At 35.6% G+C, this 15829-nt stretch overlaps 1 protein-coding gene across 1 annotated transcript in view; it reads right to left on the bottom strand.

The window, feature by feature from the left end:
- Positions 1–2098: 2098 nt before the first annotated feature.
- The window catches only part of FGF10 (fibroblast growth factor 10), a 60340-nt gene continuing 46609 nt past the window's right edge, over positions 2099–15829 (bottom strand). The window contains exons 2-3 of the mRNA XM_054004268.1: positions 8890–8993; positions 2099–5263 (exon numbers count right to left, since the gene is read on the bottom strand). Of these exons, the coding sequence (XP_053860243.1) occupies positions 5066–5263; positions 8890–8993 (302 nt within the window). The 3' untranslated portion in view covers positions 2099–5065. The remainder of the gene's footprint in view (positions 5264–8889; positions 8994–15829) is intronic.

The following is a 15829-nucleotide window of genomic DNA, read 5'->3' as shown; positions in this document are numbered from 1 at the left end:
TTTCAGGGGAGACAAGGGTTATCATAACACTACGGGATCACAGTCTCTCTTTGTTATTTCCCACATGGAACCAGAAATGAGAGTTGTCTGTGATTTTGATGACAATGTGGTGCAGACATCAGTACTGTAATTTTCCTCAGTTAACTATTCATGAATCTTGCTGTTATATGTAAAAGAAGGAAAATTACCATAACTGGACAAGAAATATACTGTACATAGCACTACAAGAGTGATGCACATTTTTGAAAACATGGGCAAGAAAAACTTCAAGAGTATTTCTAATGCAGGAAAGTATAAAAATTATCTTGGCATCCTGTAAACAGTGGAAAAAAGAAATCAATTTTTCATTCCACTCACTGAATCACCCAGCAATGTGCACTCACAGCCCACAAAACCAACAGAATCCTGGGCTGCATCCAGGGCAGTGTGGCCAGCACGGTGAGGGAGTGGATTCTGCCCCATTGCTCTGCTCTGAGGTGCTCTGATATTGAAACTTCACCGGGAGCACTGTGTCCAGCTGTAAGGATCCCAATATAAAAAGGACATGGAATTGATGGAGCAAGTCCAGAGGAGGCCACAAAGCTGATAAGAGGACTGGAGCACCTCCCCAGTGGGAATGGGCTGAGAAATTTGGGGCTGTTCAGCCTGGAGAAGAGAAGGTTGTGTGGAGACCTAATGGCAACCTGCCAGTATCTGAAAGGGGCTACAGGGAAGCTGGAGAGGGACTCTTTGACATGAGCTAGAGTGATAGGACAAGGAGCAGCGGGTACAAACTGAAAGATGGTAAATTTAAGTTAGATGTATGGAAGAAATTCTTTACTATAAGTGTGGTGGAACAAGTTACTCAGGGAGGCTGTGGATTGCCCCAGTAGTGGAAAAGTTCAAAGCCAGGCTGGGTAAAGCCTTAAGCAGCCTAGTCTAGTGGAATGTGTCCCTTGCCATGGCAGAGGTGCTTGGGACTAGATGATCTTTACAGTCCATTGCAATCCTTAACATTCTATGATTCTATTCTGCATTACTGAAATAGCACACAGTGGCATCACTAAAGGTCTTGGTGAGGAATTTCAGGAGTGGAAATTATTTTAATTTGTACTGCAGTAACTCCTAAATCACTACTCCCTTATCAGTTACTTGAGATTTAGTCATGGTTTGTTTATTTTGCCTGTTTATAACATTTTTATAAACAGTTGTCGTAGACCAAGGACATATAAATGTTTTTTTCTGGGATTAAGAAGTGAAAATACATGAACTGTGCTTCATTTAAAAATCCTAAACTTATTCCAAGATAGCTTCCAAATGGTTAAACATGAGATTAAAAAAGTTTGGGAGGTAACTACGAATCATAATTTATAGGTTGAAAGCCAATTAATTTTTCATATTCTATTTTTTGCCATGGGAAACAACTTTCCTTTGCTTCTATTACTTGAAGTTGAATTGAAATTGTTTCAGTCAAGGATCTTTTTCTGAACAATATCATCAGTATCGACACATTGACTAGCTGGAGCAGAAAGTGTTTGTTGCATGTTACACTTTTCTTTCTCCAATTTAATAGGAAATTAGGAAGATGAATTTGGTCCCACAGTCTAATTTAACGGAGTAAATAATGATACTTGATACTTCAAAAGAAGGGCTGTTTTCATACATTAGCTTCAAGATCACTCCTTGAAACAGTTACTGTTTGTCTTAATAGAAACAACCAGTTACGGAGGGACATGAACTACAAAGTTGTGCTCCTACTTCTAAAGCTTGCCAACCTTTGGTGTACTTCACAACCTGAAATGTCTTGAATAAAGTCTTATACAAAATGTAACTATTTTTCCATATCTAAAGTTTACTTTAAAATTATTAGTAGGTGCTCTTCTTCCTAAATCCCTTCTATCTTTCATCAAACATGCTTCGTATAAATTCATTGCTTTACTCCACTGCATAAAACTAGGTGGATTCAAATACAGGAAGAATCTGAAGCATTTGGTTGTTATTAGTGTGGAAATAGTGGCCTCACATATACAAAATATTAAAAATACTTAGAAATGTTCAAATTATTTTTGTTTGGGGAGTATACAGCATGAAATCACAGCCCGTAATACATCAGATCTTTTTCTTTTTTATTTTTATTGTGCAGTACAATTTCAGGTTAATAAAACAAACAAAGACAATACTTTTATTCTCTAATCCCCACATTTTATTATTTTTATTTAAATATAACATACTATACATTGTTGCTCAGTGATTTTGGTATCCCTTTTATTTTCTAAACCCCTCCCCCTGTTTTCCTTTTACTCAGGAGACTGTTAATGCTCAGGTTGACAGAAAACAGAGCTTATGGTTGAGGACTTGGGATACTCTAATAACTGCAGTTTGCTCCCACTATAGTGGGTGTTACAGTATACCAAACACACAGGAATAATTGATTCCTTCAAGGGTTTTTTTATTTTGGTTAATTTTCAGAAACCACTCTTCATGTCACAAATGGCTCCTGGCTCACTTTGGGAAATGATATTTCCTGATCTTGTCATTTGAGCAGCATGGTGTTTTTTGTACTATGATAATATTTATGCATAATCCTCCCCTGACCAAGTCACCTAGGTAAGTCTGTAAGAAGAGAATTTCATTTGTATCCTAAATGTTCTTTAAGCTGTCATTCAATACTGCATTCATCTGACTCAGACTGAAGGTTCAGTATGGGTGGTCCATTATATCTTGTCAGTTTTAATTACTGATTACAAATTTAAACAACAGAAACTCACTTTTATCATGGTAGTTAAATTTTGCTGTGAGCTGCAATTACATTTAAAATCTGAAATTCTTATGTCTCTTTCTAGAAAAATGTCCTTTGTGAAGAAGAAAACTGGAGAAAAAGTACCATGAAATACAACATCAGCTATCAACTAAAAATATGTTGTCTCTCAATGAATTCCTAATTTTAGAACAGCTGACTTTATTTAAGGACAGGAAATATAATCTGACCATTTTGTATTTTGTGGGAAAGCTTTTTTTTTTTTTTTTTTTTTTGCTTTTTAAAAAAAACCCAGCTAATATTTAAATAACAGATTAAGATTGAAGTGCTGGCTAAACATTGACTTAAATAAGTTATAGAAGATTCCAACACCACCAGCCTTTATAGAGGTTAAACATTCTCAAAAAGACACATTAAGCAAGTCTCTCCTTTGTACCAAAATACAGTCTCCAAACAATAAAAATAAAACCAACTTTTTCACAACAAGAAATATTGAAGATAAACTGCAGCATCAATATAATCTTATAGTTATCAGTTAAAGTATTTAAAACAAAATAATATTATACTACTTTTGTTTCTTACTAAAGACACTGCAAAGGCTTATTTATTTATTTAGTGGAATACAATGTGAAGACAGTGGTACAAATTGTTTGATGTACTGTTTTCTATTTATCTGCTCTAACAAAATGAATCTCAATATGGTTACACTGGTGAGCTATCCAGAGCTCTCTAAAATTACTGAGTAAAGCAAAATATAAAACAAACCTTATGTACCTTTAATTGAACAGACTTCATTTTATGCTTAACTTTTTTATACTGCAGATGCTCAAGTTAAGCCACGGGACGAGTAACACTTCATAGAAATGTGCTGGATATTATGTATTTTGAGCCTTTAGTTACTGTGATGGTTATGAAAGGCTTGCTAAAGATGGAAACCAGCAGAGCTTTTCAGTTGGCTCTCGTAGATGATATACACATGAGTAATAATCTCTGAGAAATGCATGAGTATGATTTTTGATCTCATGAGGATGATTTTGGTCTTGCAGCCCTTAGCTAGATATCACTCCCACTATATGCCTGTGATTCTTCAGGTTAGTACCAAAGACAAATGGGTTGACTGAGAGCGTCAATTGAAAGAGGTGTGCAGGACTGTGTTGCCTTCTTGCTTACCTTTCAGCAGCCAAATGTTACACTTAGGAATTCCACACTACTGTTTTATTTTAACACTCGCAGTCTCAGTGGTTTTAACAGGGCTGACCACATCAGGGGTCCAGCCCAATGTGTGCTGTAGAATATCACACTGATAGCTGTGTGTTAGATCCTAGCTCCAAACTGGAATCAAAGTCAGATGAATATACACACAGATGCATTGACACCCAAGTACAGATGTGGCTCCTTCTCTCAATTTCAAAATAGCAGAAAAACCCTTTGAACAAAGTATTTTTTGACAGTTTTCCTTGAGTGCTGATAAGTACAAAAATTTATCCAATATAAAGACACCCAATACCATAAATCCAAGCGCTGCTTGTTTGGTCTTATGCTTAAGTGCAAGACAGTTTAGGAAAAATTGGAGTATACACTCTAAATTCTGCCTTTAAAGCCTTGTCTAATTCTCTGAGTACTTCTGAGGTTTTGACATTTTAATCTATCAACCTCTCTGTGAAGTACTAAGAAAAAGGGAAAATAAGAAAGAAGCAAATGAGGAAATATTTCAAATAAAAAAAGATATTTAACATCCTATTAAATAAATAACTTAGAGAGAAATAAAAAGAAATGAATTTAGGACATACAAGCAAACCATACTATTCATTTTGTTAGAACAGTTATACTCTACTTTGTTTATCCTATCCATTCGTCCGCAAGGCTTCTTCAGAAATTTCATTACTTGTGCATATGACCCAAGTGCTTCCAGTAAATGCTTGTGTGTCTAACTGTTCATAGAATCATTAGGCTTGAATGAGCAATTAAGGATTTTGATAAGAGTTAGTATTCCATAAATAGCATTCCCCATGAAGATCACGCAACAGACTGTCTTATGTCCATCAAGGTCTGTTGCAGTGATTAAAAAAAAAAAAAAGAAGTTCACACTGGCAATAAATTCCATCCCCTTTGATCCAGCTTCATTTTGATTATAAGATATGACAACAAACTAAATAAATGTATTTCATGTGCCAGCAATAAGTACAAAACTTTCAAAGGCTTCCCCTGCTCTCGTTTCAAACATACAGATGTCTGTGCTACTTCTCCGCATCTACCTTTTAAGAGAATTACCAAATATTCTTGACATAACAGCCTTTGGTTCAACTGCGTCAAAAAAAGTTTGTTCATCTATGACATGACTACCATAGGAAGAAAGTGAGCTGAAGTGTTTTTCCTTCTTGTTTTCTGTCCTCTCTTTGTGGTTCCTCTCCCATTCAGGGCCACAAACATTTGCCTTCCATTGTGCTTCCAATTTAAGGACGCGTATGTGTTATATCCATTTTCTTCTATTCTTTCCTTCAATTTGCAATCGCTATTAAACTCCTTCTGTTAAAAGAAGAAAAAACCCACAGATTCAGAACAAACATAATATTTCAGCATACTGAAGGCAAATACTTTAAAAAAATGGTTCAAAAAATTGTAGTCTTTGTATGTGACACTCTTTTGCAGTGTATATTTAAATAAAAGTTTCACTGTGTCCACAGCATAGAAAGCATCATAATTCATTAAGAACTGAAAATCAGCTTCTCTGTGTTGGAACATGGCAAGAATATTAAATCAAGTTCTCAGTCATAAACTCAAAAGCATGAGAAAGTAATCTTGGAATCATAAGTCATATTTCAGTTCTAACAAATATAACTCTTAAATATCTCAAATAAGATTATTGATGCCATACATTAAACAAATATTGGTGGAGTAGGGCTATTTCTTATTTAAAGTAAGAATCTTTAGATCACACTGGTAATGAAAAAGGGCTTTTTTTGGATAGATGCAAATCACTGTTATGCTGCTATCACAATTGATGTGAGGCCTATTCACTTGGCTGACCTGAAAATAAGCTTAGCATAAAAGGGTATCATGTATGATCCCATATCTTACTGACTAAACAAGGTTGGAACTAATTTTATGGGACCAGGGATTAAGCTTTTCTACTTTTAAAGGAGAACCAGTTGTCAGGCTGTTAGAAGGAATCAAAAACACAAGCCTGTGGAAGAATGTAGGAGGAGGAGGAGCCTACTATTTTTCTATCTGTTAAAAGTAATTTTACATAGATACACTTTTCTATACAGAAGCCAAGATTAGTTCTTTTCATAAACAAGTAATTCCTATATATAAAGCCATCCAATTTTAACAAACTATTTATATTGCATTTAGAAGGCTTTTAAAAGTGGGGTATTTGAAACATAATTAAATAAAAATGAAAAATCAGCATTTTGTTGTTCCTGCATTTTAGAAAATAAGATGTCCCTGCACAGCTCAGGGAGAAACAGGTTAGAACCTCAGACTATGAAATACTAACTACATGGACTATTTTTAATGTGATTGTAAACAAGACAAGAAATACGTCTGAATAATAAATCAAGTTTCATGTAAATGAAATCAAGTGAAATATATTTTCCATACCTATTAATTTAAATTAAAATTTTTATACTAGTTAATGCTAAGTACTTTGATCCAGTGAGAATTTTGTGTAAATAGTTTATGTTTCCCTTAGTTGCTTCTACAACCATTGAAGACCTGCTTGATGGAATTGCATACATTCAAATTCAGTTTGGCTCTCAAAAGTGCTCTTAAATTTCAGGACTAGTAGTTATTTGAACCATGAGCAGTGGGGAAGACACTATAAAGGCAAGACTCTTTACAAGACCACTATTGACACTACCTACACGCACAAAGACACCATACAGATAATTTAGCAGTTATTTTCTGTAATATGTCACCTCTGGCATCAAGGTATTAAAAAGGGAGATGCTCATCAATCACAGTTCTAAACCACAGTAACTTCTCCTATCTACCAATTTGTTAAAGAAGCTTAAAGTAGCTAATTTTGTTAGAGAAATCTAAGAGTGAGTCTTTTTTTCCCCTCATTTTAACCAAAATCGGTCAAACGGAAAAGTATTTGATTAAACTAGAAAAAGCTTTTCTTGCTTTCCTAGACGCAGAATTGTACTCAAATCCAATTTTTACTTCTATTCTTAGATAACAGAAAAGATGATGTTTTGATGTGCTTAAGAAGTCTTACTGGCAGAGGTCTGAGTGCTACACTGGACTGCTTTGCTCATTTCAAACAAATTTCAGCATAAGTCTGCACCAATGTCTATTGTGCACGTGCTCAAGGGTGTTTTTACAATTTTTATTGGTTCTGGTTTTGGAATTCATATCCATCTGCAAGCTGCTACACTGTAGTAATATGAGGCTAACTGCAAGTCCTGGGATTATGGTAAAAATAATAACAGAAGCATTCTTGAAATTGCTAAAGTGTTATGGAATAGGTTTTGATAAATCATTATGTTGTGATTTTATGATGTGAATATTGAAAAATTATCTCAGCTGGAATTTAAAAAAAAGGCTTCCCACATTTGTATCTTCCTGTCAACGCTATTTCTAATACACTATGAATTACCAAATCTTATGGCAGCAATTTCCATCTATGGTACATGAAAGCTGCTTCGATGTCTTTTGTACATATATAGTGTTGGGATAGACTCTAAACAGACTCTCACCACACCAGGCAAGGCTGACAACTGGGGTAAGAGAGTCTGTCTTGGGCTTTGGGATGGACCATCACAAATAACTGAAGTGCACAACTGAGATATGTGAACTGAAGGTGGTGATTTATGCTAAAACCTTCACCTACATACAGAAGCGTACCCATGATCAATGACTGTACTGAGTAACTCAGTACACAGTTTTCTCTCTCAATAAGCACTGATCATCCTGTATAGACCAGTATAGATCTAGAAATTAAATCTACATTTACAGGAATATAAGAAAAATCTCTTTGTTCTTGTCTTAATGTGATTCTTTGACACTGTCACAGAGTTTAGAAAACCAGAAATATTTTTTTGAACCAGGAGTGACTAGCCACAGTTCAGGTAAGGGAGGACAGTTTATACAGTTTGTATGAACTAAACACACTCTGTAGAAATGTTTCCTTAAGAAAGAGGACCAAATGACTAGAGGGCCCTTGAGTCTCACTTGAGATTATTATTACTTCATTGTTTTCAGCAGAAATAGCAGCCCTAGATACATTGCTCTACCATAAACTCAGTTGCTATATGTGACCTCCTTTCTATTAAGCATATGGATGATCTGAATATTAAGCAACCTGCAGAATGGCTCATAACCTTTCCAGGAACTGGAACAACATTGCAAAACTGCAAACTAAACCAGATGTAATACCAGAACAGTCTGGTGTTTGTGTAATCATGGGGATGTGTGAAGATATATTTGAGTTTAGTTGTTAGATTTATAGATCATATCGCTTTCTAGTAAAAATATTTGGATAGTTTTTGAGTTTCCTTGGGTTGGTTTGTTTTTGTTTAGCTGATTACTTTTGGATTTTGGCATTTGGATTTTTTTCCCCTGAAAGTATTTGTAACCCCAAACTTACACAAATACAAATTAAGTGTATATGGACAACTTTCAAGTGTTACCTGAATTCTGCTCAAATAAATCTTAGCTGCTGATATTTCAGTTCATGTCTCTCTGTACTGTCCATAATATTAATCAGTAGTCAATATAGTTAATTTAAAGCCTGCTAATGATTGGTGTGTTTACTCCATCAGCTCAAGTTTCCATGATTTCAGGCACCTTTATTCTTCTCTCCCCACCCTCAAATTTCTGCTAAGTGTGATTGCACTGTAGAAAAAAACAGGGAAAACAAGCCTTAAAGATTACATTTTGTGAGACCCTCTCTACTGAACACTTCTTAATAAGCAGTGTGACTGAGGCAGTAAGCATGGTAAATCCCAGCAGCAATGTTGGTATGACATGAGCTTAGCAAACAACAGGAAGCTTGTGGATCCTGGTTTATCAGAGGATGAAATTTAGATGAAAAGCTAATTTCAGGTCTAATTAGTAGCAATACACAGACAAGCAGTGTTTCAATAGGCAAGACAGGGAACTGTGCTGACCCCTAAAATCCATTTAGAATGTAAAAAGGTACTTACAGAGCCGTAGACTTTTCCTTTTTTGTTCATGGCTAAATAGTAGTTGCTCTTAATAGACTTAACTGCCACAACTCCAATTTCTACAGATGTTATCTCCAATATGCCTAAAAAATAAAAATTGCACTATTTAATCACTTTATTACAGGATTTTCTCACTAAAGAAAAGACAATAGACCTGAAAAATACAAAACTTGTAATATTTAGGACCAACTGACCAAAAAATTCAGCAGAAGTATTCTTTAAACCACTGCAAGAATATACACATTTTTTTTTCAATTATCATATTTCCTAACCCTTTTTGCACCCCATAGATACTGAAACTTCATTCTTCCTAGCAAAGATTTTACTATAATTTATCCGAAGAGACATTGAAACCACAGCATCAAATTAAATATATAGCATGTGTCAATAAAATACTGGATTTTCTCCAATCTTTAAAAACCTTGGTAAACAATTTATTCCTTGTAGAACATTTAGATAAACTAAATCTCTTGCTTGCACTGAGCTGATAAATTCACTTTTGGCAAGTGTGTTGACAATGTGGGAAACAGTATGACCAACAGTAATGGCCACACTATCTTTGTCTTCCAGATACCAGAAACATTTTGCTCTGTTTGTAATAAATATTATTTCCACTCGCCACCTGCCCCTCCCCCCCCCCCCCCCCCCCCCCGCCTTAAAACAGTCTCTTTCTGGGACACTGGATGGTTCAAGGGACCTGTAATGGGAGATACACCTATTCATTTCTGTTTTCTGCCTAGGAACATACTGATTTGGGAGTAGGAGACTGCGTGCCTGGCTCCAACATTTCTCCTGTTCTCCTGACATTTATGTAGTAATAGTTAGATCAATATCCTGGCTAACTCAGTGTGGTACACTAAGGGTATATCAACAGAGAAACTACAGGAGGCACAAAACTGTCCTCCTTGATTAGGTTGTGATAGCTTACATACACCAGGGCCATGCCATTGATAGAGGCAGATCTGTGAGTCCATATTTGCAGGGCTCTAATCTGTATTATTCTTAAAATGTTGCCCATTTTCACAGCAAAGAAAAGCCAAAGTTGCCTTCTTGATCTTCGGAGAGAGCACTGTTACAGAGGACTGAGCAGCTCTCCCATGGGACATCTGCTAAAGTAATTGTACTCTAAATCAGAGAAAAGTGGGCTAACTTGTGGATAGCAAACTAATAGAGGGCAAGAATGTGATGCAAACACTGCTACAACACCATGAGTGATGCTATTTTTTTTTTTTTTTTTGTATTTTCCATGCCAAAAAATGATGAGAAGAATTCAGTTAATTCTTTCTACGGAATTGTATTCTGAACTTTGTCTGGGTCCATTTCTAACACCAGTAACAAGACAAAAAAACCAAACCAAACACAAACAAAGAAGCAAGAAAAAGAAAAATACTGGCATTAACATGTGCCATTATAATTTTTTGTGTTGAAAGGGATTAAGCTGATTAAGATTTTGCCATACTATCCTTGTAACAATAACATCATTTTAGGCTATTTCAATTGACTATTTCACTAAGAGCTGAAGGAGAACAGTGCCTAAATAAGAAACTTGTACAGAATTAAGTGTCTTGCACTTGAATGATGGACATCACTGCTTTTCAGTAAAATACTTAAAAACAACACAAGAATAATTAATGAAAATATAGTCTGTATTTCCTGGTAAAGTTTGTTTGCAATTTCATACTCCATTATATTCCTGGTGGAGCAACTGTAAGGAGGTCATGAGAAGAAACGTTACTACATTTATTATATCCACAACTAGCTTGCTTTTAGCTGCTTAAGCCATTTAGTTGTAGGAAAATATAGCAGAACTGTTCCAAATTATTATCAAGTTGATATTATCACTAATGATCCTGTATTTATTCTTACTGAGTGTGTTCTATGTACTTGCAAGTTGAAAAATCTATAATTTTCGTTGACAATTTTGCATATTCTATCCTCTACAGTATTTCATTTGGGAGAAGTGGATATTTTAATGGATGTTTTTCTTTCAGATCAATTTAATCTTGATCTTGACCCTTGAGCAATACGGACTTTATTTGATACTTTGATACTTTGCTACTCTCTGTAGTCCCCAAGAGTTACCTGCTAGTTACAAGCACAGTTACAATCCAGATTTTGTCTAGATTGCAAATTATTTACTGCTATTTACAGATCTTCCCAAGAGAAGAATCTCTAATTTGATAGACATATTTTGAAGGCAATAGGAGTCTTTTATTGGTTTCAGTGATGTAGACAAATTTCAAAGGTCAGCAGATCATCTACTCATCCGACATGAATCTGTAAGAAAGCCTAAGAAATTTGTAGGACTTTGAAATAATTTAATTTGAATAAAAATAAGAACAATGGATTTGATATAAGGGTGAAAATATGCATTTGATTATTCTTGAAGTGTTATTAAATTCATCAGGATTATATTAAAAAAGAAATTGAGATATAGAGTATGAGGCTTACAACTACAGTGTTTTCCCCTTTCCCTATCCCTTTCTTTATTTTTGTTTTAATTTCTTATTCTATTACCATTTCATTGGAACTGTTTTTTCTCTTCTCTAACTCTGAAACAAAAAAGGCATTTCAATATGCTTCTTTGAGTTCTTCTTGTATCTGATTTTATACCATTGCTTGGGCTTAGATATTTCCATGCCTTAAGACTTAGGTCCAAGCAGATCTGTAAGGTAAATAATTTCCATGACATAATGTGACTTGTAATTATTCTTGATAATAACCAGTACAAAAAAATTAATGTTATTGGGGTAAAAGTCTTATGAGTTATTTATTCTGGTTTCATGCTTCTTAAGAACTTGGAAATGAAAATGAATTAATTAAAAAAAATCAAAATGCTCTGGCCTCTATTATTGCTTTAAACCAGATAGCACACTATTATTTTACAGCCACAAGTCTGTAAAACTCAACAATTACAACTAATCCCCATTGACCACATCCACTGTAAAAGTATAGCTTTCAATACCCAAACAATTTCCAATTCATTATAATTTGAAAGATTTCAAATATCAACATGAGATGTGCCCTTTAGCTATGCATGCGCTCTCTTTACAGGTCCCAAAGGCATATTCCCAATAGAACCCAAATGTATTTACCTTAAATAAACTGTATTTTTAAAGTTTATAAAAGTGATCATTATATATATTACAAGGCAATAGAAACCTGACTGTTTGTCTTGCTTTGCACAGAGGGTCTGTAAAAACTACAAGTGAAAATTGCACTTCCTTGGTTATATGTTAATTAAAAATGTCATATGTTTTATAAAAATTCTGACAATATGAAGCAAAAAAACTACAAAATATCCTAGAAACAGAATGAAATTATGTCAAGCAATTCTTAGGAAAGGCAATTTGACAGAATACCAGATCTGTTGTCAAGGCAGTAGCACAGTGGGTGTATTCATGGTCCGCAACTAGAAACGCTTGATTCTGGGACCAAGTTCAACTTCTTTACAGTGTGAGACAGTGGTCATTTTCCTGTAGTTGTATCATTTGTGTAAAGAGTTCTTATAAACACATTTAGAAAAATCTCCAACACTAGTTGCAGTTCTATCAATGCAGAAGAATAGAACTACCATGCATCTTCCTACACCATTCAAAGATTATCCTGAATATGTAGCAACCCACAAACAATCCCTCCCCACTTTGAGTTTTCTTCTGTCTGCAAAAATATCATAGATGAAAAATTAGTTCAGTTGGATAGAATGTGATGATGACTGAGAACTTGTGAAACCTTTTGGTTTCCCAAATGGTGACAAGAAGCTGTTGGGCCCATGAAGGAAGCTGCAGCTCTTGGAAGGTAGCTGGAGAAGACAGGGCTTGGTGTGACTGCAGGTGAGACTAAACTGACTTTTCAGAACTTTGGCTTTTGTGGCCAACAAGGAGTTTCTCTGAAGGGGTGCCTTTGACTGCCACCGGCTTAAGTCAAAACAAGTTGATGTTCAAACATAATGTTGAAGACATGGTAATTCAAAAAGCTGTTCTTAGTAGATGGCTTGAAAAAAGTGGTTTGAAGCAAACAGATTTGTTGGATGTAGTCATGGAAGAGTGAAGTGCTAAGGTATATGAGGCCACTGCCTCTGTTTCCACTCTGTTTCACCAATTACACCTGTGCAAAGCAAGTTGAAAATATCCCCAAATGACAAATTATACTGATATTCCTATATTTACCTGTATTTTGTGATAACAGAAGAAGGAATATGATAGATTAATAGATCAAAAGAACATAGAAAACTGAAGATGGCAAGCAAGTCTTGCCTTTGAAAGCTTTTTCAATTAACAAAAGTAGTTCCACTGAAAGACAATCTTACAGACTTTGTGCTTGACTTTGAAAGGGAGCTTAAGATACAAATCACACAATCCACTGTACCACAATTATGGGCAGAAACCTCAAATAACAACCAACCTGAGTGATAACCTAAGGTTTGACGTAAAAATTAAGGTTTATTTGTAGTTAAACCAGTTCTGTGGATTTTATTAACACTTGATTTTTTTTGAGACTGCCATCATTCCTACACTATATCAGAAGTTAATGTACTGAAAGATCACAAAGCAAGCTGCTAATGTGTCATATTTAGATCAACTATAGCGAAAAAATGTTCCATGAACTTTTCTATTCAATGCCTACATCTAATACATTTGGATAAGCCTGAGATATGTATCTAAACTTATGGAAGATTATGGTAACAAAAACCTCTGAGCATTCCTATATCACCATAGCATCAGCATAAAATGTGACATCTCCACAGTGCATAAAAATCACATTAAAGACTAATTATTAGAGCTTGTTCTCAGATCCACACAGTCTGTACCAACTTCCTTTTCATCTTCTACTGCTTTTATGGCTTTAATTTCAGAGCAGAGCACAGATGACTCAATCAATGGTTCTCTGTAGACCAAGCAAATCAAAGGGTGGCACCTGGGATGAGAGAACTTAGTAATCAATAATGAGAGCTGTTGGTTAGCAAAGAAGGAGTTTAGGTTTAGCTACAAAATTGGCAGGAATCAATTTAGCTAGTATACATCCTGACATGTAACAGAAACAATTAATCCAGGATCACAGTTATCCTATATTTTTCCCTCTGGTCAGTGAAAACAGGCAACTTCAAAGGACAGTTCTAAACACCACCACTCCCTCTATTAAGTTTCCAAAGCTAGATGGGTTAAACTGAAGCAGAGGAAATGCTGGAAGTGACTTTGAGGACACATCTGTCTTGTCAGTTTTGATGAGCCCAGATGTTCCCTCAAGGACACCATGTCTGTCACTTTCATCACTAACACACAAGCATGTAATCAGATTTAGCCCAAGTGCTAGGGAACATAAACATGTTTGCTTCCTTCAGATGAATTTAATTCACGCTGTTGAGATGGAATGGCTACACATAGAGCCAACAGTACCTGGTTCTGTTAATCAGAGCTCAAATTTCTTGACCTCTGTGTTTTGAGCTAAGATGGGAAGACATATAAACAGCTGCATGAATGTTGATGGAAAATGTTGATGTTTGAGCATCTCAGCCTGCTTGACCCCAGTGCTGCAAGATTTGCTAACTTTTAGATTAGACACAATGTAGGAATACATTATCTGATATGGTTTTGGGACAGAGAAGCTATAAGTGACTACTTATACTAACCAAGGAAGAGCTTTGGTTCGTATGCCAAGAGAAAAAATGGAAAACAAAACACCACAACAGTATAGTACATATTTTTAGATACAGGGTTGCAGTTATCTGATTAGATCTCTTGACAAAGATGTCTTGAGGAGTTTCAGCCTCTCCTGGCTTCTTTTTCCAGCCTCTGTGCTGAAGTTCACCAACCCTTCAAATGTAACTGTTTGTGGAACAGCACTATAAACAAAATCATTGGAATGATCTGGCTTGGAAAAAACTCTCAATAGAAAACAAATCAACCCCTTAAACCCTAAGGACTAAACAATCCAAGTTTTTGCAGTCAGTTTTAGTAGCATATATTTTCTAGACCTTCTAGTGCTCTCTTTTTGGTCTCTTTCCAGTTGACTAATTTTTTTGAACTGAGGTGCCCAAGTCTGGACCAATGTTCTAACTAAGGCCTGATGGGTACTGACTTGAGCAGAATGACTACTTTATGTGTTTATAAGGAAACTTGGATCCTAATCCAAATCTTAATCGAAACTTGGCAGTCCATGTATGTTTCCATTTTGAAGACAGGACCAGGCCCTCAGGATTTCTGCCAAATCTTAAATTTCCATGTCTCCACAGAAACATGCAGGACAATGGAAAGCTTATAAGTGAGTAGTACAGATCAGTACATTTTCTGAGGACTGTATGGATCTGCCTATTTCAACCTGGGTGAAATCCCAAGTTATCTTTGACATTCATGATTACTTTATTCACCTCATGAATTTTACCACTTGTATAAGATTCAAAGTGAATAACTTTAGCTGGAAGAAACTGGATAGAGGTAAGGCTATTCCATTTAATGTCCATCCTAACACACTAGGGAGGGATAACAGACAGTTGTACTGCCGAAGAAACAGTCCAAATGCAGGGTGACTGACAGAAGTACCTGTACCTCACCTGCAATCTGTCCTTTCCCTCCTGGGGAAGGGAGGATCTTCAAGCTGGGTGGAACGTATTGGCAAGAGAACTAATGGGCAGAAATCAGATAGCAGATACAAAACCTGTATTTGTAAATGGGGTGTGAATGACAATTAAATGGAGCCAAAGAGTATTTAGACACTGATAAATACAAGCAGATGGAAGTGAACCAGGGTGCTAAAGCAGAGTATGTACAAAAAGATGAAAAAACTCCTATGAGGCATTGCATAGGCATTGTGGGACAGGAAACTCAGTGTGCTGCAGATGTTCTCGGCAATTTGTCTACCAGCAATCTTTATCCAAATGACAAGTTTGTTGTGTGCTGCTAAGACTGTCTGACATATACTG

Source organism: Vidua macroura, chromosome Z, assembly GCF_024509145.1.
Source record: "Vidua macroura isolate BioBank_ID:100142 chromosome Z, ASM2450914v1, whole genome shotgun sequence".
In the NCBI taxonomy this organism is placed as follows: domain Eukaryota; kingdom Metazoa; phylum Chordata; class Aves; order Passeriformes; family Viduidae; genus Vidua; species Vidua macroura.
The sequence above is the reverse complement of the archived record's forward strand: the minus strand, read 5'-3'. Positions and strand labels throughout refer to the sequence as shown.